Consider the following 22,421-nt stretch of genomic DNA (forward strand, 5'->3'; position numbering starts at 1 on the left):
AAACAAACCAACAGAGAGAGGGGCCTAGGAAACTATCCTAGATTAAAGAAGATTAACCAAGAGTAAATCAAATATGAATTTTGACTGGATTTTGAGTTTGTCCTCTCTAACAAGAATGAGATAGAAGAAAACACAGATAGTCTTCAATCTCTAACATTTAAATATGTATTGGACATCAGTAAACAGTGACATAATAGACCCAAATATTTATGAGTGGCTGATGGTATTGTGGCTATTGTTCCTAAGAGACAGATAATAAAATATCTAGGGGTGAAGTGGCACACTAAGTCTTCAAATTAATAAAGACTAAATTTCTGCATGTTTGAGAAATTGTATTGCCATAGAATTACAAACTGGATGAAACAAGTAACTGAAGAGAAGTCGGCTGCGTTGTCACTGCACTGGGTTGCTTAGAGAGCCCTCAGTTCCTTGCCTTTGAATGGGTCTTTGTGTAGGGAGAGCAACAGGCTACAATAAAACCCCTCCTCCCACAGCCATCATACAGAAGGGCGCATGTGCACAGGCATTATGGTCTACAGCCAGCCATAAGCCACTTCTTTCCTTGCCAAAAGCCTCTCACGTCAGCTGAACACGTCAGCAGCACGTGAACTGGTATGCTTTATGGTAGAGGCATGAAAGCACAAAGCCGCTGGTCATTGCTGCATCAGGGTTTTCTGCGAGGTCCGCATTCCATGCTTAATTGTTGGCTGGCAGCTTGGCAGTTGGCACTTCTCCGACTGAAGCGACCATGGCAGCCTTAGTAGGGCTAATGCGGAAAACGCGAGATTATATTACGACCAAGGAGTTTCGGGATTATATAACCAGCACCCACTTCTGGGGTCCTGTGGCCAACTGGGGTCTTCCACTGACCGCCTTTAAGGGTATGAAAGCGCCTCCCGACATCATCAGTGGCCGCATGACAACAGCCCTCATCTTCTACTCCATGGCTTTCATGCGCTTTGCCTACCGTGTCCAGCCTCGAAACTACTTGCTGTTGGCATGCCATTTCTCCAATGTGTTGGGGCAGAGCATCCAGGGAAGCCGTTACCTGAAGCACCACTACGGTGATGGAGCCAAGGCCAAAGCCAAAGCCACCAACCCTCGGGCCAAATAAGCTTGATGACTGGTGGGGTGAGAGGGGTAGCCTGAACCAGACTTGTAAGCACTGGACTCTATTCCTCCTAAAGAAAAGCCAAGGAAAACGTGGGCTTGCAAACCCGATTTAAACCTGCAGTTTAGTTAATTTTAAAAAAAGCATCAAATTGATATTGAGTGTTGCCTGTTTTGTGAACTGGGAGGGGAAAGGTTTCCTAGGTAAGAGGGAGGGCAGATTGGTGGGTCTCTCTCTTCAAGACTTCAGGGCTGGATGTGGAAGACAAGAGGAGAATCAAACTATCTACTCATAGCTTTGCTTTAAAAAGAAACACAAAACCAACCAACCAAAACGCCTCTTTTGGCTTTTGTGTGCCCAGGGTGTTTGATACCACAGGTGACTTAAAATTTGGTAGTGACAAATTCCTACACTAAAGAGGGTCTGGTTGGGGATTGTTTCTGTAGAGGGAAATGTTTAGAAGGGGGTTTAAATAAATGTAGTAAAATTCCACTTTACATTTAAAAATACTTATTAAGAATTTAGTGTCTCTTGGTTACCTAGAACAATAATGGAAGTTGCTATGGAGATGGGATAAAGGACTCAGAATGGTTTCTGGGCTCAGAATGGTTGCTGTCAATTCAGAAAGTTCTAGGTAAACATGCTCAAATTATGCTTTTCCTTTACCCATTAGAGTGGAAAATTACAGGAGTTTGCACAGTTCCTGAGCAGCCCTACCCTAGAGCTGATAATTAGGGTAGGGATGGGGGGGTGAGGGTCACTGGTCAGCAGCAGTGGCTCAGGGTATCCCCTAGGAATTCTCTGGATGCCAATGATGTATTAAACTGGAAAAGAGGGAAGACTGACGTTGTGAGGAAAGATTAGGACAAGCTGTCCTCTGGGGTTTGATCCACATAGACCTTGCCTAGGATTCTACAGAATACAGGAAAGCCCATACAGTTTCTGGGGGACCCAATACACATATTCAGAAGTGCTGAACCTGCTTCTGATCAAGTTTACAAATGCAAAGAAATTAAAACCCCTTCTGAAAGGTTCTGAAGCCATCTTGCTCTTGGCTAAGACAAGCCCAACAGTGGAACTCCAGGAAAAGGTGCAGGAACTGTCATCTGCAGCATCCAAGCATGAGTCTGATTTGTGGGAAGTCCCTTTCACATTCTGAATATGAGGGTAGAGGATAGTGCACAAATTATAGGACAGGATATTAGTTGCCTGCCGCAATATAACCAGCCACCCAATAATTTAACAGCTTAAAACACTGTCTTACAGTTTGTGTGGTCTCTGTGGCTGGAAGATCTATTTCCAGGTTCATGGGTGTTTGTGGGAGGCTTCAGCTCCGTGTCCTCCTGTAGCAATCTCCAAAAGGCTGCGCATGACATAGCATAGTTCCCCCAACCGTGGTGTGGAAGATGAAAGACTTACTGTGCTGAAGCTTCATCATGAAGTGATGTATCATCACTTTTGCTATGTTCACAAAGCAACCGTGCTGTACTGTGCAACACCAGAAAGCAAGGATCACTAGGGGTGTGGAGGCTGGCCTACCCCCACAAGGTTCTGAAACCAAAACTGCCCTGCTACTTCTGACAGCCAGTATAAAGTAATAGAGACCTGCCTTGCAAAGAGCTGGTATAAAGTGCTCAGCCAAGTCCTTCAAGTTACAAAGTGAACTATATTAAAATTTGTATTAAAACATTAAAGGATTTTTTCACTCCACTTAGTACACATGAGTAGAAATTAATATTTAGGCCTCTCACAAAGTGTATTTTATAATATGAATATATTTTAATAAAGGCCACTTGTTGAGTAAATGCTTTTCGGAGCAGGAAAGTTTCTATTTATTTATTTATTTTATGTGTAGGAGGATACACCAAAAGAGGGTATCAGAGGCTATTACAGATGGTTGTGAGCCACAATGTAGTTGCTGGGAATTGAACTCAGTACCTTTAGGAAGAGCAGTCAGTGCTTGTAACCACTGAGCCATCTCTCCAGCCCCAAAGTTTCTAATTAACCTAGTAAAGGGAAAGGAGGCAATCTCTGATAATTTCCTTATCTTTGCAACTATGATTTAGCCATTTTTCCCCACAAATTCTTTCAAACTATCAAGCAACAGTGTCCCAGGGAGAGGCAGAGTGTAAAGTATACTTGTGGATGGAGACAAGGCACTCTATAGGGAGAAGGCAGCCTTGGTAGAAAGGCATGCCCTTCCTAAGTTTCCTCCCTTGGTGCTAGGATTCAAAAGCACCCCTGGGGGTGGAGCTACAAAATGGAGGCCACAGCAAAATCCATGTAATCTGACACTGTCGGCTTACAATTTGGTATATGTTGCTCGTGTGTCGTTTTGAAATTAAAAACTGTAATAAATTTTTAAATACACAGGTGCATGTTTATTATAAAAAGAGAATATACAAAACATAAAAGCTAAATTCCTCTGACTAATCCCCACAGCCCAAATTCCTGTCAGACAGAATACCTTTGCAGACCTCAGTTACAGAACACAAACAGCACTACAACATGCTAGGGGTTATTAAAAATGCTTTTCTATTTATTTGCTTTTGGCAGTGGAACAGCGATCTATTCAAGGCACTGTACATGCTGGACAAGCATGCCCTACCACTGAGCTCCACCCCGCCTCCTCAAACTGTTTCTTTACTTTTTAGATGCCTTACAGGTAATTCACATTACTTACTTCAGTATGGGATCATTCTTTAGAATAGTTATATGCCATAGTACAGATGTTCTACACCTTATTTAGTAGGTCCTCTACTTGTGAACATCCATTCGGACATACCCATGTACAGTTCTGTGGAAGAGATGCTGGCAGAACCTCTGTATTCACTTCTGCTTTAGAGCCCTTTGAACAAGGGCCATCCTTTTTCTGTTTCAATTCAATGAAATGTTACTAGTGTAGTTCTCTGAAGAATACCTCTGTACTGTCAGAGTGGCAGATAAAGGTGGTAAGACTGGATTTTACCACTTGTTACATTTGTATCTACTTCAGTGTCTGGCACAGGGTTGACACTTGGTGTGTGCTGAATTGATAAGGACAAACTAACTAGACAGGAGTAAAAGGAAAGGTTTGGATCTCAAACTTCCTACAGTTAGAAACCAGGTCCTTGTGGGTTAGTGCATCAAGATTCTATGTTTTGTACTTCAGATCTAGAAGGGAATTGATTTCTTTCCTTTGACAAAGTTGCAAAATAAATGCAAAATATTGCTTTATTTGAAGTCTTCGCAAGGACTTTCACAAATGAAGGGAGAAAGAAACCATAAGACTGAAAACAGCAACATGGAAGATAAATAAGCAAGCTGCAAGCACACTTGCATTCACTTGGGTTATAAAGAGAAAACACATGCCAAATCCAGTCTCTATGGCTACCCACTCTGGAAGGGTTCCTGTGGGCAGGCAGCTAGCCAGGTGAGGGAGTGAATTCATCTCTGCTGAACCTTGGCATGGAGCGTTTCTTCTAGGTAATTCAGGGAACACAGCAACATCCAGAGGTGACATGAAGCAGTCTAATGCCAAAGACCCTGGGAATTAGCAGATCAAAGGAGACATGGAAGTGATGAATCTGACTTCCACAGAATACTGCATACAACAGTACAAGGCTTCTACACAGTTCTGGAATAGAAAAGATGAATAGAGTTATAAGCAAGTTGAAAGAGAATGTTTTGTTTGACTACTGCTAAGAATGATGAAATTTCCGAGAGTATAACTAGCATTTCAACAAACAGTCCTGGAGCCTGAGGCCACAGTGAGACGCTGGAAGTGTGCACAAGTTTGCTTGGTCTTTGGTGATAGAGAGCTGAGGACTGACACCAGGGTCTGACATAGGAAGGAAATGTTGTATACCTGTGCCACAACTCCACCTCTTTATGATTTGTTTTTTATTTTGAAATAGGGGCTCTCGAAGTTGCCCTGGCTGGCCTAGAACTTGGGATCCTCCTACCTCAGCTTTTGGAGTAGTTAAGGTCACTCACAGGCATAAGCCTTCTCGCTTTGCTGGAGTTTATTTCTCATCCATGCCCTGTCCACAGCAAAGGGACAACTGACCTTTTCCAGACACCCCTTTCTGGGACAGTGGCCTGGGCCCTCCCCTGCAAAGCTCAATCAAGCCACTAACCAGCCTGGCAATCCCTTCCCTACTGTCTCTGGCTACTTGAGCCCATAATAACAGTTCCCCACTCAGAAGAAATGGTAGAAAAGGACCACTTTCCTCTTGCCTTTATCATAAGCAAAAACCAGTTTACAAACTTTTTAGTTGGATCCTTCCATCGCACACCATTCTGTGGCACACTGAGAGTAAAGCTTCCATGCAGAGGCAGTGGGTACACACACCTCTGCCAGGGGCAGGGCACCCCCCACAGACCGAGTCCTCACCATGTAAACAGCTGTAGTTTAGGGCCAGGAGAAGACTCTCTTCTTAGAAAGAGTAAAAGGTCCCTGGGTGAGAGCAAAAACCAGCGCAGGACTAGTATTTTTGACTGACTACATCACATAATTCCAAGTTGATGAATATAAAAAAGAAGTATCTCTGATGCATTATAGAAAGGCCAGGACAACAAAAATTCGTGTGCTTTGGAAACGTTTCCTTTCTGCACAGAGAAGGTTACCTGACCTGGAAGCCAGGCCAACTTTCACAAAATATGCCTGGATGTTGTTGAAGGACAATGTAAAGTAAAAGGGAATATTTTCATTTTTATTATTTGGCAGAAAAAACAATAGAGTTCTTTATGTTAATTAGTTTTCTAATAGACACTAGCCAAGCACAATTAGTGCTACAGTAAAAACTGGCCATCCCTGGCATCAGAATGATATACTGGCTCACTTAACAGCAGACCTTGATTTCAGGGATATGTCGCTGACCTTGCTACAGAATGTTGAGGTTTTACAAGTCTGTAAGCCACTAATAACAGAACAGGCACTTGGCCTGATTTGAAAAGATAGTTTGGGTTTAACATTTGTTTGTTTCAAGATAGGCTCACTATATATAGTCTTGGCTAGCCTGGATCTCACTTTGTAGACCAGACTGGCCTTGAACTTACAGAGATCAACCTGTCTCTGCCTCTCATATGCTGAGATTCAAGGTCTACACTACCATTCCCAACCTTCCTTTCTAATAGTAAAGGCACAGGGAAAAGAGCAAGTGAGACTGTTGGTTCATATGAGAAGTCACACATCAAAGGGATAAGGCTATTGTGTCCCTCTTTAACATTCAGTGCGTACACTCACCTCAAGTCTTCCTTTCAGGTGTCTGTCTCCCTGCATCCTTTGAAGTTTGTTTTTGATACTGTAGATGGAGGCTTTCTAGTTTCTGCACGTCTTCTGTAAGGCCATTTCTAAGATCTATGTTGCTTTTCAGAAATCTTTTCACCACATCTAGTTGATTTGAGATCTGTAAGAGGAAAAAAGTATACAAAATGCTGCTTACAATAATTACTGTAACAGAATTCAATTAAATTAAACAGGGTAATTTCAAGATTGGCTTCCAGGGCTGCAGGCGAAGCTCAGCAGCAAGAGCACACTTAGCATGTGCAAGGTACTGGCTTCTAGCTTCACTCTTCCCCTAAACCACCTGCTCCTGTCTCTATGTCTACCATGAAACAGAAACGCTAGCATGTATCTACACATAGGTTGAGTTTGCAACTCAAAAGCAAACAAATTGGGCTGGAGAGATGGCTCAGTGGTTAAGAGCACTGATTGCTCTTCCAGAGGTCCTGAGTTCAATTCCCAGCAACCACATGGTGGCTTACACCATCTGTAATGGGATCTGATGCCCTCTTCTGGTGTGTCTTAAGACAGCTACAGTGTACTCATATACATAAAATAAATAGTCCTTTAAAAAAAAAGCAAACAAATTGTTTAAAACAAAGCACAGTCATGCCATGTGTGGTGGCCAAAACCTCTGTTCCAGCACTGGGGAGGCAGAGGCAGGTGCATCTCTGTGAATTTTCTGTCCAGCCTCATCTACATAGTGAGTTGTAGGCCAGCCAGAGACCTTGCCTCAAAACAAACACAGCCCCCCCCCACACACACACACAAGGTACACTTAGCCAGGTGTGGTTTTAAGTCAGCAGTTGAAAAGCTGAGGGAGAAAGATGACCACAAGTTGCAGGCCTATACCAAAAAATAAAGACAAAATAAAAAAGCACCTGCCACTCAAACCAAACATGATCACAGAAACATCAGCCACATAGAGGATGCTTATCACCTTAATTTTTTGTTTCAAAACTTGAATTTATACGGAAAGTGTTCATCTTATACTTTTGAGGGTTTGAGCCTATAAATATTACTGATAGGAGATAAATCTATAAAACAGTACATATGCCAAAATTCTAAGTCAACAGAGTATGAGTTTAAAAAGTCATCTTTTAACCCTAGCTATTCCATTCTTTCCTTTACATGTGACCACAGTAAATGATCCAATTTCTTCTAAAAACATGTCACGTGTTTGTGTGTACACATATTTTAAATAACATAGTATGTGTACGCACGTGTTCTACGCACGTGTTCTGCTTTCTCCCCACCACGCTTCACCTCTCTCGTCCTCTCCCTCCTCCATAACTGTCCCTTTTCTAGATTCAGGACTTCTGGCTTTATCCTGGGACCCATTTGGTTTAATCAGAGCCATCTGTATGATCGCCAGATTGGGGCTATCCGCAGGAGTTTACTGAGATCACCAAGAGCTATATTAACTACAGGCACTGACTCCTTCCTCTCTCTGAATCTACTAGTTGCAAAGAGGTCAAGACCTCTTATACATATATATTCAATACAGGGTTTCTCTGTGTAGTCTTGACTGTTCTGGAACTCACTCTGTAGACCAGGCTGGCCTCGAGCTCAAAGATCTAGCTTCCTCTGCCTCCCTAGTGCTGGGATTAAAGGCTTGCACCACCATCACCCAGTTAAAAAGAGAAGAGTCAGGCTCCCATTATTTACCTCAGACTTGCCTTAAACACAGGATCCTCTTGCCTCAAGCCTCATTATTTTATTGGGTTATTTTATATGTATGAGTGTTTTATCTGTCTGTCTGTCTGTGTATGATGCCTGCAAAGACCAGGAGAGGACATCAGATCCTCCTGAAACTGAAGTTGCAAATGGTCATGAGTCTTCATGTGGGTGCTGTGAACCAAACCTGGGTCCTCTGCAAGAGCAGCCAGCATCCTGAGCAATATTTCCATATTTCCTAAGCCTGATTTTTAATGGCTAAATAATATCACAATTATGGAAGTTCCATTTTCAATACATTTTGAACCTTTTGTTGGGACAAGTAACCATGTGGAATTTACCCTCACACATATATGGCTCACACAAATGACATTTCTGTTTATAGAAATAGTAGGCAGCTTTAACTCTGATTGAGTCTGTCTTAATTTTAGTAGTTAGCTAGAAATGCTCTGTATAGAGGTTATACTGATTCCAATCTACAACAAACCAACAACAAACCTATTTCTCAACATTTTAGCCAGAACGAGGAATCTCAAGAGTGGCAGTGTCTCCTGGTCTTATCCCAGAACACCTTCATTGGTCCCTGGTCTTACAAAAATACCAGGTGCTATTACTATTAGATTGATGGAGCTGGGGAACTGAACCAGGGCCTTGAGTTTGCGTACCACTGAGCTATTTCAACAGACACTCTGATTTGAGGATATAGCATGTTTATTAGATGGGGCTCACCAACCACACAAACTCAAGATTACTTAAACTCTAATTAATTAATTACTTAAACTCTACACTAGTACAGTAGAAAGGTAGCTTATCAGCTTTGGAGTGTAGAATAAAGGGACTGGGCCACAGAAGAACCAGTGTGACATCTCAGCACACATTCAGTTATAAGACTCCTAAAGCCCAATGCTTGATGCCAGGGATGTGGGAGGGAAGACAAGTAGGCTGTGACCAGACAACTGTGGAGCAGTAAGGAACAGGCAGATGCTGAAGATGACAGAAGGCCTGCTGACTGGTTAGAAAGCATACAAGGAGAATGCCCTTCAGGTGGCTTGCCTAGAGCCCCTACAAAATGCCAGGCTTTGGATACCCTCTTGGAAACATAAAATGTGAGGAGCAAGGTGGTGTTATTGATCACGGCATGTGTTAATAACCATGAGATCTTCTAGACTGTGTTCAGTGACCTGGCCAGACTATAAGACTGCCTGCCATGCAGGTACCAAATTGGCTTGCTTTCTCATTTCCAATTAGAAGCAGAGTTTCAGTCTTTCCCTTCTCTTAAAGCAATAAACATAATAAATGTGCTTACGAGGTTTTCATAGCTCCAGCAGGGATGACTGCTCTAGCTTGAAGGCAAGGCAGATTTAAAAAGGGAGGCTTTGCTCTGATATGTACCACTAGTAAGACCTTGTATCAAAACAAACAAGAAACCCTGGTCTTTACCTCAGAATTATAGAAACTAATTGATTAAAATTCTTATAAATGGTGATCTAGGTGTGAAACACACACCAGAAAAGCTAGCACTTGGGAATTAGAGGCAGGAAGGTCAGCAGTTCATGATCATTCTTGGCTGTGTAGCCTGGGCTACAGAAGATGCTCTGAAAAAAAAAAAAAAAGCCAAAAATGAGAAACTAAAAATAGGGTGGAGAGAAATGGGAAGCTTGTGCATTTCCATGTACAGAGAAGAGGAAGTAAATAAAAAAAAACCTGAAAGTTCTAGAAACTGGAGTTATATAGGCTTGGTTATGACTCGCATATATATATATGAATTATGATGGTATTAATATGACCTAGGAGAGAGATTTTGGGGGATGGATTCAAGAATTAATCTAATAAAAGTACTTTAGCATTGTATCCAGCACACATTAACTTAAAAAAGTCAGTTACCTGTGTGCTTACCTACTGTTCCATATAAAGGATGCTAACAGTCTCATTCCTCCACACTCTCAAAGTCCTACAACATTCCACCTATGACAACTGCACTACCTGAAATATGAAATGTCCCATGGTCTACTAACATCAAGGCATAGAAAATACCTCTTCCAAACATTATCTATGTAGACTTGGTACCCAAAGGACAGGCTAATTAACCCTTCTCCTGACTCAAACAAGCAAGGAGGGCTAGAAATATAGTTGCCAGTGGCTCTGAGGAGGGCCACGGAGGGCCGCATTTTTCAACCCTTATTATCTGTTAGTTTAAAATCCACTTCTGATCCTATTGTTCTTTTGGCTTAAACCTGTTGTTTCCCTGCTGCTTTCAGGGACAAACAACTTTGTGTGGCCTAGAAAATCTTCCAAAACAGTTTCACCCTACCTTGCAACACTCCTCCCTCACCATACCACTTGTGCTTTCCTGGCCACTGCCGAGACCAAACTAGCACTTCATACCTCTGCTGGGAGCATCCTTCCTTCCAGGCCAACTACTGAGCTCTTACTAAATCCTAAGTCCTTTTCTGTTTTTGTGGGGAGGTTCCCCCTTACGTCATATAATCCTACAAGCATCTTGCTCCAGATTCTGCTATAGCTCTTATGCCTCTATTTTACTTTGGAGCACATATTAGGTCCAAGCATTTGCTAAGTATTCAAAGAATATGCACTTCTAGACAACATTTGACTAAATCAGAAACCTAGCTCGCCGTGTCTGTCCAGGCTGGAGTTTTATGTCAACACAAGTTAGAGTCATTTTGGAAGACAGAAAGAACCTCAATTAACATAACGTTCCAATCAGAATGGTCAGTGTGAAAGCCTGTGGGACGACAGGTGAGCCTGAGTTGTATAAGAAATCAGGCTGAACAAGGCAGGAAAAGCAAGCCAGTAAGCAGCACCCACCGTGGTCTCTGCTTCAGCTCCTGCCTCCATCTCCCTCAGAGATGGAATGTGACCTGTGTTATAAGATGAAATCAACCTTTTCCTCCACAAGTTGTGTTTATCACAGCAATGGAAAGTGTCACACAAAGTTGCTGCCACTACCACCTTTCTTTGTTCCTCACACTTTATCCCTGTACCTCTTCTGGCAACACCTCTTCTTCTGCTGCTTGAAGATACATTTCTTGCAGTTTTTCCTTCAGCAATTCTATTTCGATTTCATGGATTTGGCTCATGCTCAAGTAACTTCCTGTTTCAAATTCACACCCATCTCGTTCATCTTCTTCAGGGATGTGAACAGCCCAGTCAGATGTCAACAGCTGTGGGGTGACCACACAGATCCATCAACAAACTATGTTTTAAAGATCAGGTTTTAAACAATTATTTTTATCACTTCTATGTGTATACAATGTAGTTTGATTGTAGACATTTTATTCCCCATGACTTCTCCTGGAGTCACCTGTACATTAAAAGTTCATTCTTAAGATGTGTCACTATAGTGTTGGTTATGGTAAACTATGATCGATAACTAATCTACCACCCAGCAAACTCCCCACCCCTGCCATTTCCACTGTACTAACAAAAGGCTTATATTTTAGTGCGGGCCTGAGGACTTGAGTTCTATTCCTGCATCTCACAAGGTGAAAGGACAAAACAACTCCCAAGAGTTGTCCTCTCATTTCCACATGCGTACCGTGGAATGCACACATCTGTGTGTACACTGGTGTACACCCACATGGGCACACATGCACACAATATACAACATAAATGAACTTTAACAGAAAATTCTGTTAAAGGATTATTCAAAGAATTTATAACAAAATACCATTACCTACATCTATCTTAGCCACACACAGTTATTAAAGGAACACTCGACTGTTACTTTCTGGGTTTATATCAGCTTTCGCCCTTTGTTCGAATTATAAAACTTGGCTTGGAGCTGGGGCTATCGTTCAGTGTAAGGCCCAGCCCTATGTTCTTCCCCACGTAGGCCCTCCATCAGAATAAAAATAAAAACAAAGACTAGGAGTGTAGAGTGCTTGTCCAGCATTCACAAGGACTTGTGTGTGTGCTGTCATCAGCAGCATGTCAATAATACAGAAATACATTTTGGTTAACATAAACATCAAATTTGGGTTTCTTCTGTTTGAGAAAGGGTCTCACAATGTAGCTCCGGCTTCCCAGGAATTTAGTACACAATACAGGCTGGCTTTGAATTCAGGCTGCCTCGACCTCCCAAGAGCTGGGATTTACATGGACCACTAACAGCAAATTCTAAATAAATGACTATGGATATTTTTGACCCCTTAAGGTTTGCATAACAGAACTGTTAAATGCAGTTTCAGATGGACAGGATGGTGTATGCCTATGACCCTAGTACTCGTTACGTAGAGGTGGACTGCTGCATGCACATTTGTGGACAACCTAGTCTAAATACAAAGTTCCAGGACAGGAAGGGTTAACAGTAAGATCTTGTGTCAAAAATCCCAAATAAATCTATGAAGATTTTTACCTGTTCTATTCTGGAATATACTGCTACAATCTCTGGGATATTCTTGAATTCATTCAGAAAGTTTTGGATCTTTATCTGAAAATCTCGAAGCCAAGAAGATGAAACTTTCATCTCTGAAGAGTGCATTATCTCATTTCGACATTTAATCACCTACAGAAAAACAAAGATAAGAGTCTTCAAAAGCCAGGAGTTGAGAATCAGGAGGTATGTGGCATTGTTGGAGGAGGTGCTTCACTGGGCTCAGGCCTTAGTGTTTCAAAGGATCCATGCCATTCCTAGTATGTTCTCTACCTCCTGCATGGAGTTCATGTATATATGTTCAGATGTTCCTGGTGCCAAGCCTTTGCTCGACTATCACAGACTTAACCCTCTGAAACTGTAAGCCCAATTAAATCTTTCCTTTATAAGTTACCTTGGACTATAGCAATAGAAAAGTAACTCATGAAATTCTTAGGCAAATGGATAGAACTAGAAAATATCATCCTGAGTGAGGTAACCCAATCACAAGAGAACATACATGGAATGCACTCATTGATAAGTGGATATTAGGCCAAAAGCTCCAAATACTCAAGATACAATTCACAGACCACAGGAAGCTCAAGAAGAAGGAAGACCACAGTGTGGGTACTTGGATCCTTCTTAGAAGAAGAACAAAATACTCACAGGAGCAAATATGGAGATAAAGTGTAGAGCAGAGACTGGAAGGAAAGGCCATCCAGAGACTGCCCCACCTGGGGATTCATCCCATATACAGTTATCAAACACAGACACTATTGTGGATGCCAAGAAGTGCATGCTGACAGGAGCCTGATATGGCTGTCTCCTGAGAGGCTCTGCCAGAGCCTGACAAATACAGAGGTGGATGCTAGCAGTCATCCACTGAGCACGGGGTCCCCAATAGAGGAGTTAGAAAAAGGACTGAAGGAGCTGAAGGGGTTTGCAACCTCATAGGAAGAACAATATGAACCAACCAGTACCCCTAGAGCTCCCAGGGACTAAGCCATCAACCAAGGAGTACACATGGCTCCAGCTGCATACATTGCAGAGGATGGACTTGTCATGCATCAATGGGAGAAGTCTTTGGTCCTATGAAAGCTGAATAGATGCCCCAGTGTAGGGGAATCGAGGGCAGGGGGGTGGGAGTGGGTGGGTGAGTGGAGGAACACCCTCCTGGAAGCAGGGGGAGGGAGGATGTGATAGGGGGTTTCTGGGAGGGGTTGGGGAAATTGGGCAAGGGGATAAACATTTGAAATGTAAATAAAGAAAATATCCAATTTAAAAAGAAAAAGAATTCATACAGAAGAAAAACAAGTCCTACAACTTGTCTTTTGACCTCTACATGTGCATAATGTAAGTAAATGTAGTAATAACAAATTGGACATAAAAAACACTTTAAAAAACCCTTGTAAGTTAACAGGATAACCTGGGAGCATGTAGCTTTAAAAAAATTACAGAAATACTTTACTAAATTACAAAATTGACCAGTGTGGTCTGGTATCCAGAGGATAAGGGCTGGACCTTTCATGAGACCACTGCATGATCTGGCATGTACTTAAAATGGCATAGAGGACAGTGGAGCCTGCTAGTCCATATGTCAGACATTTATTTATTTTCTGCCTGCCCAGAGCACATCTGTTCAGCTGTGAAGTCCCTGTGGACCCCAACCTGAAAGGCTCAGGTGATAGCCTTTGTGAAGCTGGTTTATGCGCAGATAGAAAGATGAAGACAGCAGGGACTGGTCATGACCTGGAGAATGCATGTCCAATCTAAAGCAGCAGCTCATTGCTTTATGTGGGAGCTTTATGAACCCAGAGTTACCAGGTCTTCTTGTTTTCTTTCCCAAAGAAGATGGAAATTCAGATTAAATGACTACTAATTTGAAAATTGTTTTGAAATAACTAGGCAGGAACTAGTGACATAGTTCAGTGAGTAAAAGTGCTATCGCCACACCGGGCAACCTGCTTTCATTCCCTGGGACAAATATGGTGGAGAGAACTGACTTTCAAAAGTTGTCCTCTTATAGTCACAAGAGCACATCTATACACACATGCATGTGTTTACAGACAATAAATAAGTTTATGGCTCTCAGTGATTAATCACAGCCATCTATAACTCCAGCTCAATGAAATTTGATGCTATTTTCAGACCTCCACAAGGCACCAAGTAGTGCACATACATATGTGCAAACAAAACTCATATAATAAATGTGAAAAATTATAAATAAGTAAATATAATAATCCTATAGACTCAGGCAGGACAAATAAAGCAGGACAACAGGCCAGACTTTGGCTATAGAATATTGTCAAGGGTAAAGAATTATTCAACCCATTGATTTCTCCACAAATAACAACCAAGGAAGAGAAATTCAAAGAAGAGGGTAGAGAGATGCTCGGTGGTTTAAAGCACTTGCTGCCCTTCCAGAGGACTCAGATTTGATTCCCAGCTCCTACATGGTAGGCAATATCTGTTACTCCAGTCCAAGGGGATTTACCATTCTTCTGGCCTCTGCAGGCACTGTATACACATGATGCACAGACAAACATACAGATACAACACCATACATATCAAAATAAAAAGAAAGTTCTGAGAAGAGAAGGTAGACAGTCATGGTGGCATGCAGTTGTGATCACAGCAGTAGGGAGGCTAAGCCAAGAGAATCACAAGTTCAAGGCACACACAGCAACACCTTGTTTCAAACAGAAAACAAAAAAATGCATGAAACCCCCATCCTTAGTCTTGGAAATCATCCCTCCAAAATGTTTCTAGTACAGATTATAGTTATGCCAATTTGATATAAGCTGGAGTCATTTTGGGATCAAGTTCAGAGGTATTGTGGTCATAGACACAACTATATTTTTGTTTTGTTTTTCTTACATAGTATTGTGGAAGGATTTTGGAACTAGGTTCTATGAGAGTTTGGAAGATAGGCACCCTAAAATCTTGCATGGCTTGTGATGTTCTAGAGGGACATTTTGAGGAGTCCCTTAAAGACTCTATTTGGGTCATTTAATATTTTGAATTAGAACTCCGTAGTGTCTGATGAGGTGGAAATGAAGAATTGACCATGATTCACAAGAGAGCAGCACCACTGAAATGGGACCTCCTGATTACTAGGACAAAAATGGATGCTGATTAGCTGGGGCTGAAAAATCAGCAGTGATTAAGAGGAGGACTGTAAACCTGGGAGTATTTCCACAGTGACAGCACAAAGGTGCTGTGCTCCAGAAGGCTGCATCTTATACTAGCAGCCAGACTTTGTAGTGTACAAGCTACCCAGAATGTACTAGTTTTGAAGGCATGAAGGAATAATGGAAAACAGCTGATGCAGTATATGGTGGGGCTAGAGTCTCCGATGAAAGGCCAAGAGTGGCTATTAGTGAAGGTGTAGTAGAACCTCCAGGACTGAAGAACTCATGAGAAGCTTAGGCTTGGCATGTATCTGGGTCAGTGTGCCTGAAGAGAACCCAGGAGAGGCTGTAAGAGTAGATACAACCCAGCTGCAGTGCAGACCCCAGCATTTTGGAGATGCCAGTACCATGGAATGACCTCCAAAGCATTGGCAGCCATGGAGTGGAGCCAGCTTGAGCCAATGAAACACTGTGTGTGCTGTGGTAGGGCTTTTGGAGCCCAGAAGAGCATGGATGAATTCCCAGGTGTCCCATGTCCTAAGCATCTTACACTGGTGGATCTTATTTTCACTTGGATTTGATTGTAATTGTGCCCTGGTTCTTTACTCTTCAGAGTAAGAGAGTAGTTAACTCTTTAATTTTACAGGAGCCCACAGTTATGGCAGTTGGGGTACTTTAGTGAAACTTTGGAACTTTCAAAGTGTTAGAATTTTTAAATAATGTGAGACTTTTAAAAGTTAGAATGTTTTATACTGTGATATTAACATACCACCTTGGGAACAAAAATGAAAAGAAGGGTTCTAGCTGAAAAGTGTGTCAAGTTGACAAGAAGTCAAGCTAGTTTCATGTCAACTTGACACAAAATGACAAGAATCATCTTGGGATAGGGAACCTCAGTGGAAAAAGATGTTCCCATTAGATCAGTCTATGGTGCATTTTCTTGATTGATGATTGATATGAGTGGACCAAGCCCATTGTGGGCAGTGCTACCCTGGGCTAGGAGTCCTCTGTTGTATAAACATCAGGCTGAGCAAGGCATGAGGAACAAGTGCCCCTATGTTCCTGCCCTGACTTCGTTTAAGCCTTAACTATGCTGGAAAACTGTAAGTTGAAGCTTTCCTTTCCAGGCTCTTTTGGTCATCACAGCAATAGAAACCCTAAGAAAGGTCTTTGTTTCCCTTTTTAAGAAGTTTGCATCTTTCTCCCAAATGTCTTAACACACACACACACACCCTTTCACCTTACATTTTGAGATAGGGTCTCTCAAGTGAACTTGGAGTGTTCTGATTTTGTTAACGACTAGCTGCCCAGCAAGGCCCAAGGATCCTATTGCCTCTGTGCCTGACCCAGTACTGCGATTAGATATATATTTCCACACCCAGTATTTACATGGGCGCTCGGGATCCGAAATTAGATCTTCATGCTTGCATAGCAACCACTTTACTGACTGATCCATCTCCCCAATACCTCGGACCTATTTTTATACAGAAAATTTCTTTACATTTGTTTATGGCAGAGAAGATAAATCTGAGTTCCTTCTACTCAAATGGCCAACAGTGCTGTGATGTTTTGAATGGAAATGTACCCTATAGGCTCATAGGCTGTGGCATTAGGAGGTGTGGCCTTTTTTGGAGTAGATGTGGTCTTGGAGGAAGTGTGTCACTGCGGGTGGGTTTTAAGATTTCAAAAAGCCCATTACAAGCCTAAAATTTCTCTCTTCTTGCTGCCTGCCAATCCAGATGTAGAACTCTCAGCTCCTTTTTCAGTACTCTGTCTGCCTGGATGCTGCCATGCTTCCTGCCATGATGATAATGGACAGAACCTCTGAACTGTAAGCCAGCCCCAATTAAATGTTGCCCTTTATATGAGTTGCCTTGGTCATGGTGTCTCTTCACAGCAATAGGACAGTGATTAAGACAACCATAGTAACAAACTGTCAGGAAAGTAATTCTAGAGAAGTGTAGGGTTATTACTTGATAACACTCACACTCATATTCTTAGACATACAGCATACACATGAAATAAGGTTCATGAGCTGCTTAGTGATGCCAACTTTGGGCTCAAGTCTTTGCCACTGCAGTTCTGAGTGCTGCTAAGCTACACGTGTACTGTGTGGCTGGCTTATTATCAGAGGAGGTTCCTTGTAGCATTCCTAGTGTTGACCAGACTGCATGGGTGGATAGTTTTGGATCTGAAAGCTCTTACCTCTGTGACCTTCTTCCGGTCAACCACAAAGTGATCACAGGAGTTGATGAGACTTAAGAGGGCAACGGCATCACATTCCTCAGGTCCTCGTTTGTCTGCCAGTCCTCGGGGCATGAAGGCCTACAGTAAGGGACATACTAGGTCACCTGAGTATCCCTGAACTCTGAGTACTACAGAAGCAAATCCTTTCTCCATTTCCTAACTGATGACTAACAGTCTCTTATCCCTTGCATCTTCAACTTAGAACTTCATGACTTCAAAACACAAGTGGGGAAAGTCCTATCCCAGCTAAGTAGGGCATTAATGGCAGGGCTGCACTATCCCTTTGCAATATTACATACAGCTGATAAAGCAGAGGTTGGAGATGCAGCCCTGCGGTACAGTACTTATATCACATGAATAAGGTCCTGGATCCCCTTACCTAGTATGGTAAAACCACACATAGGCATAAGAAAAGAATATCATTTGATTGGGAATCAGGTGGGTAAATACTGTAGAACTAAATGCCAAGTGCTGAGGAGATGCAGCACAGGGGTTAGGGAAACACCTGGTTAAGCACATCTGTAGCTCTGAATTACAAGGGCAAGGCTAGGGTCATCGACAGAGAGGGTAGAAGAGGAGGAGATGTCACAAAGGCAGGGGTATCTAAATCCAAGTGGCCAGTAGTGAGTGGTACATGCCTGATAGGTAAGAACAATGAAGCTAGGAGCTATACTGCATACCTGCAAACCTAGTAGTTGAGAAGTAGAGAGAGGAGAACTAAGAAACCAATCTGGGCTACATATAGACACAATAAACCCAGGGTTGGGGGTATAGCTCAGTGTTAAGAGTGTTTTCCTAGCATGTGTAAGGTCTTGGGTTATACTGCCAGCCTTGGGAGGAGGAAGGAGAAGGCTGGAGAACAGAGATCACAGATGCAGGGCAGGGGCAGGGGCAGAAGCCAAGATTGCAAGAGTTGAAGAACATGTGGGAGCTAAGGAGTAAGAAGCACCAAGTCCTCTTGAGGAAGTTGTGTTAAGTAGATGTATAGATGGCTGATAGTTAAATGGGGAGACAGTAGAGTTTAGAGAGACCCCACCACCACCACCACCACCAATTTTATTTTCTAAGTATTTTTCAAGTAGTTATAAATATAGCTCCACTGAGCTGTGAAGTATGTAAGTCAGAGGTTTTAAGTCAGATATCACTATCACTGTGGGCAAGAACCTTGAGGCAGGAACTGATGCAGAGGCCATGGAGGGGTGCTGCTTACTGGCTTGCTCATCACAGCTTGCGCAACCTGCTTTCTTATAGAACACAGGACCACCAGCCCAGGGATGATACCACCCATAATGGGCTGGGCCCTCCTCATATTAAAGAAAATGTCCTACCGGCTTGCCTCCAGTCTGATCTTGTGGAAGCATCTTCTTTATTTGGGTTCCCTCCTCTCCAGATGGTTTTAGCTTATGTCAAATTGACGGAAAACTAGCTAGCACAAACTAAGATAATAGTAAAGCTATTTGTCAATTTGTGTTAGGAAACTACTTCTGACCCCTCCCTCCACTCACTACACAGCTTCTAGGAAACATCAAGAAATCAAAGCAAATTCCCAATCAGACTAGGCAATAAGTCACAGTGATAAAATCTAAACACAGGCCTAACAACCCCTACCTCATAACTAACATTTCCTCCTTCTAAAAATTTATAGTTAGCTAAGCGTCCTCTTAGCACTCTACAGCAAAATTTAAGCCTTTTAGTAAGCCTGCTGTAAAGCACATGTTAACTGTCTCTCGGCCTATATTGTTTTTCCCCTTATTTTAAGACAGGGTCTTAACACAGAACATCCCCAAGCTCGCAGGGAACCTGCCTCAGTCGTTCCAGTGGAGGTATTATTTAAACACATGAGCCATTGCACTTGGCTTCACGTTGCATCTTTCCCCATTGTCTCTTATTGGAAACTTTAGTATAACTTTCCAGAAAAAGCAAAGCTCAAGTGCCTGCAGGAAGCAAAGAAACAGAAGCTTCTATATTACTGAGCTTTTATGGGTCCACTCTAGTTACCCTTAACTACTACGACACTAGACCCTAGAGAACCAGTCAATCTACTCGTACTTCTGTACTTTCTGAAGTCCCAGCTTGCACTCAAAACCCACCCTCCACCCTGGGGCACCAGGAGAAACTTCATCTGCTTTTCTCCAGGCTATACGTGCTTACCTTGGCCACCTCCCAAGGGTCCACGGGCCAGAGACCTGGCCTGCAATTTCCCCAGTGCACGTCCCCATTTCTGTTGATGTGATGCCTCAAGATCTCGCGTTTCCACTCTGTGCATACCTGACACTGAGGCTGAAACTACAGAAGGCAGAGGTGAGAAGGGCGTGGGATGGGTGGGGCAACAAAATAGGAGCACCCCGGAAGTAGTAAGCAGCCCCACCCCGCGAAGGAAAAAGACAGCAAACACACGGAATTGGGAACAAACTGTGGACATGTGCCCAAGTCCAGGCCCACCAGCTCACCTGGCGAGCGCGCGGGCTGCACCGGGAACCGCCGCGGCACGTGGCGTGGGAACCAAGGCCAGGGACTGCAGCCAGCAGTCCACGATGAAAGGAGAGCACTTCACGGTCTACGAAACCCTGCAGGCAGCTGCGTAGCAGCAGCAGGCAGTGTCCTGCTTTCACCCAGTTTTTGTATTCTGTGCAATTGAGGCGGGCTGCCAGCTCCGACAACACCATGTCTTACTCCTGATGGTGGGGGCGGCGGTACGCACGCTCAGCACCCGGAGACGCTCCCAGGCAGCGCAGGCGAAGCCCAACCCAGAAAACGTCCCGGCGTTTAGCGTCACTGTGAGGTGTACACTTCGGAGGCTGGCCACTCTTTCAGCTCCAGGAAGCGGCAGCTCCACCCCCGCTTAAAGGAACCGCTTTGGTTTGTAGACATGGAGCATTTAAACTAGTCCTTTAAACTTTAATTGCCAAATACTCTGCCAACCCTCTGATTCCCTCCTTACATGCTGACCGTTTTATTGTAAAGATGGAGAAAAGGCGTGTTTCTTGAATGACATTATGTTCCTTGCATTGTGCAATTCCACAAAATTAACTCATTCCTAAACCCGCAGAACAGCAAATTCAGGACATCAATAACATGTCTGCCCTCACCTGAAGCAGGGAGGCGGGGGTAATTGTGTTGTGTGCCACAACCACCCTACATCTGCTAAAGTGACACTAGGGCTAGAAACTCTGTAACTGGAGCACCTCGAAAAAGCAAAGGGAATTTCCTTGTTTTGGATAACCCAGAAAAGGGTTATTTCAGCTGCACAGGGAAATCACATGCTACAGAGACCAGAATGCATTAGACTGTCAACATCAAGTGAGAAAACGTCATGTTTTAGATGCTTTTGGTGAGTTTTTTTTCTTTTTTGGTTGTTGTTGTTGTTTTTGACCTTGGAAAACATGTTTAAGTGGTATGTAATCAAACAACCCTGAAGGAACGCTGTAAACAGAGAAACCTTGCCAAGACTGCATGGTTCACACAGCACAAGCTATGTTAAGGACCACTAGCTCTGGGTTCATGTTTTGATCTTGGCTGATCCTAATTTGAATGTAAGGCATTATTTCCTTCTTTGTACCTGTGTTCATCATCTCTAAGAGGAGGTGATTACTACTTACCTCCCAGTGTGGTGACGAGCACTTAAACACATGGGAACACTTAGAATGATGCCTGGCACACATTAAGCTTTAAGTAAATGCTAGCTCATATTTTATATTGACCCAAATAAGCTCTTTCATCCACCATTTACATTATTGGACACTTTATCAAACCACTGGCCACTTGGAAGTGGGGACAATTTATAAAAAAGAGAGACCAGATGTGATCATCTGGAGACTCAAAGTGCAATGCAAGCAGGCACTTAATTTTGACTTACTGTCCTCTCAACATTAGACCCATTCAAAGTAAATCAAAATATCCTATTCTCATCAAACCAAATCAAAAATTCCAAAAAAAAAAAAAACAATGAAGTCTACATTAGGATTTTCCTTTTTAATGACTTGTCACAATAAGTTCTCTGAAAATTTTTCTGTAAGTATGAATTTTGTATAAAGAACTGAAAGTGGAGGCTGGGAGTAGGAGACAGTCCGGTTTTCCCAATACTCAAAAGTGGATCACTTGGACTTAGGAGATTCAAGGTCAGCCTGGGCAACATGGAAGACCCTGTCTTGTTTTAAAAAAGAAAGAAAAAGAAACTCTATTGGTATTTCTTCTAGAGGGGAAAAAACATGGCAGAAAAACCATGTATGCCTACTCTTAAGTCAGTTAACTATCAAACAACGTTCAGTCCCTGCAATTACTAAGTGGCCATACTTTTGATGAAGTTCTCCCTTTTCTCTTAACTTGAAAAGTCCTTTTATACATTTTGAAATAAAATATTTGCAGATGTAGAAGGGAAAGGGGTAAATCAGGACTGATGTCTTCTTTCAGGGCTAAACTAATACTAAGCCAAGATTACAACCCAAAACATCTTCACCAAAGAGAGTTGGTAGTTCTCTGAAACTTGTATAAATTTTATTTATTACTGTAAATACTAAAATCACATTGAAAACACCTTAAAATCAAGTTCCAAACCACCTACTAGAGAAAAATCACTATGGCATCCAGTTTCTTTGATTGAATCTGGTTAACAAAAGA

At 42.6% G+C, this 22,421-nt stretch overlaps 2 protein-coding genes across 3 annotated transcripts; one reads left to right on the forward strand and one right to left on the reverse strand.

Annotated features, from left to right (window-relative positions):
- The first annotated feature begins 516 nt into the window (after positions 1-516).
- Positions 517-1,266, forward strand: Mpc1l (mitochondrial pyruvate carrier 1 like). The gene has a single exon (XM_031373200.1). It carries the CDS (start codon positions 749-751, stop codon positions 1,112-1,114), a length of 366 nt encoding a protein of 121 aa, XP_031229060.1. The 5' UTR covers positions 517-748; the 3' UTR covers positions 1,115-1,266.
- Positions 1,267-3,623: 2,357 nt separating this feature from the next.
- Positions 3,624-22,415, reverse strand: CXHXorf38 (chromosome X CXorf38 homolog). 2 transcript variants are annotated; one of them, XM_031341787.1, is made up of 7 exons: positions 20,255-22,415; positions 19,956-20,090; positions 17,763-17,882; positions 12,430-12,579; positions 11,057-11,236; positions 6,339-6,501; positions 3,624-4,636 (listed from the first exon to the last, which is right to left on the reverse strand). In XM_031341787.1, the coding sequence occupies exons 1-6, from the start codon at positions 20,468-20,470 to the stop codon at positions 6,340-6,342; spliced, it is 963 nt and encodes a 320-aa protein (XP_031197647.1). In that variant the 5' UTR covers positions 20,471-22,415; the 3' UTR covers positions 3,624-4,636; position 6,339. The 2 variants fall into 2 exon arrangements, with proteins under 2 accessions (XP_031197647.1, XP_031197568.1); XM_031341708.1 differs by having other exon boundaries at positions 3,624-4,727.
- Positions 22,416-22,421: the final 6 nt, after the last annotated feature.

This window comes from Mastomys coucha, chromosome X (genome assembly GCF_008632895.1).
Source record: "Mastomys coucha isolate ucsf_1 chromosome X, UCSF_Mcou_1, whole genome shotgun sequence".
Taxonomy (NCBI): Eukaryota; Metazoa; Chordata; class Mammalia; order Rodentia; family Muridae; genus Mastomys; species Mastomys coucha.

What these genes read in the sequence shown, in the direction of transcription:
- Mpc1l (XM_031373200.1), top strand. Translation starts at nt 749, where the DNA reads ATGGCAGCCTTAGTAGGGCTAATGCGGAAAACGCGAGATTATATTACG.
- CXHXorf38 (XM_031341787.1), bottom strand. Translation starts at nt 20,470, where the DNA reads ATGGTGTTGTCGGAGCTGGCAGCCCGCCTCAATTGCACAGAATACAAA. An exon ending in GCAGCCCGCGCGCTCGCCAG is followed by an intron (nt 20,091 to 20,254) that starts GTGAGCTGGTGG and finishes TGCCTTCTGTAG; the next exon opens with TTTCAGCCTCAGTGTCAGGT. An exon ending in ACCGGAAGAAGGTCACAGAG is followed by an intron (nt 12,580 to 17,762) that starts GTAAGAGCTTTC and finishes GTTTTTCTGTAG; the next exon opens with GTGATTAAATGTCGAAATGA.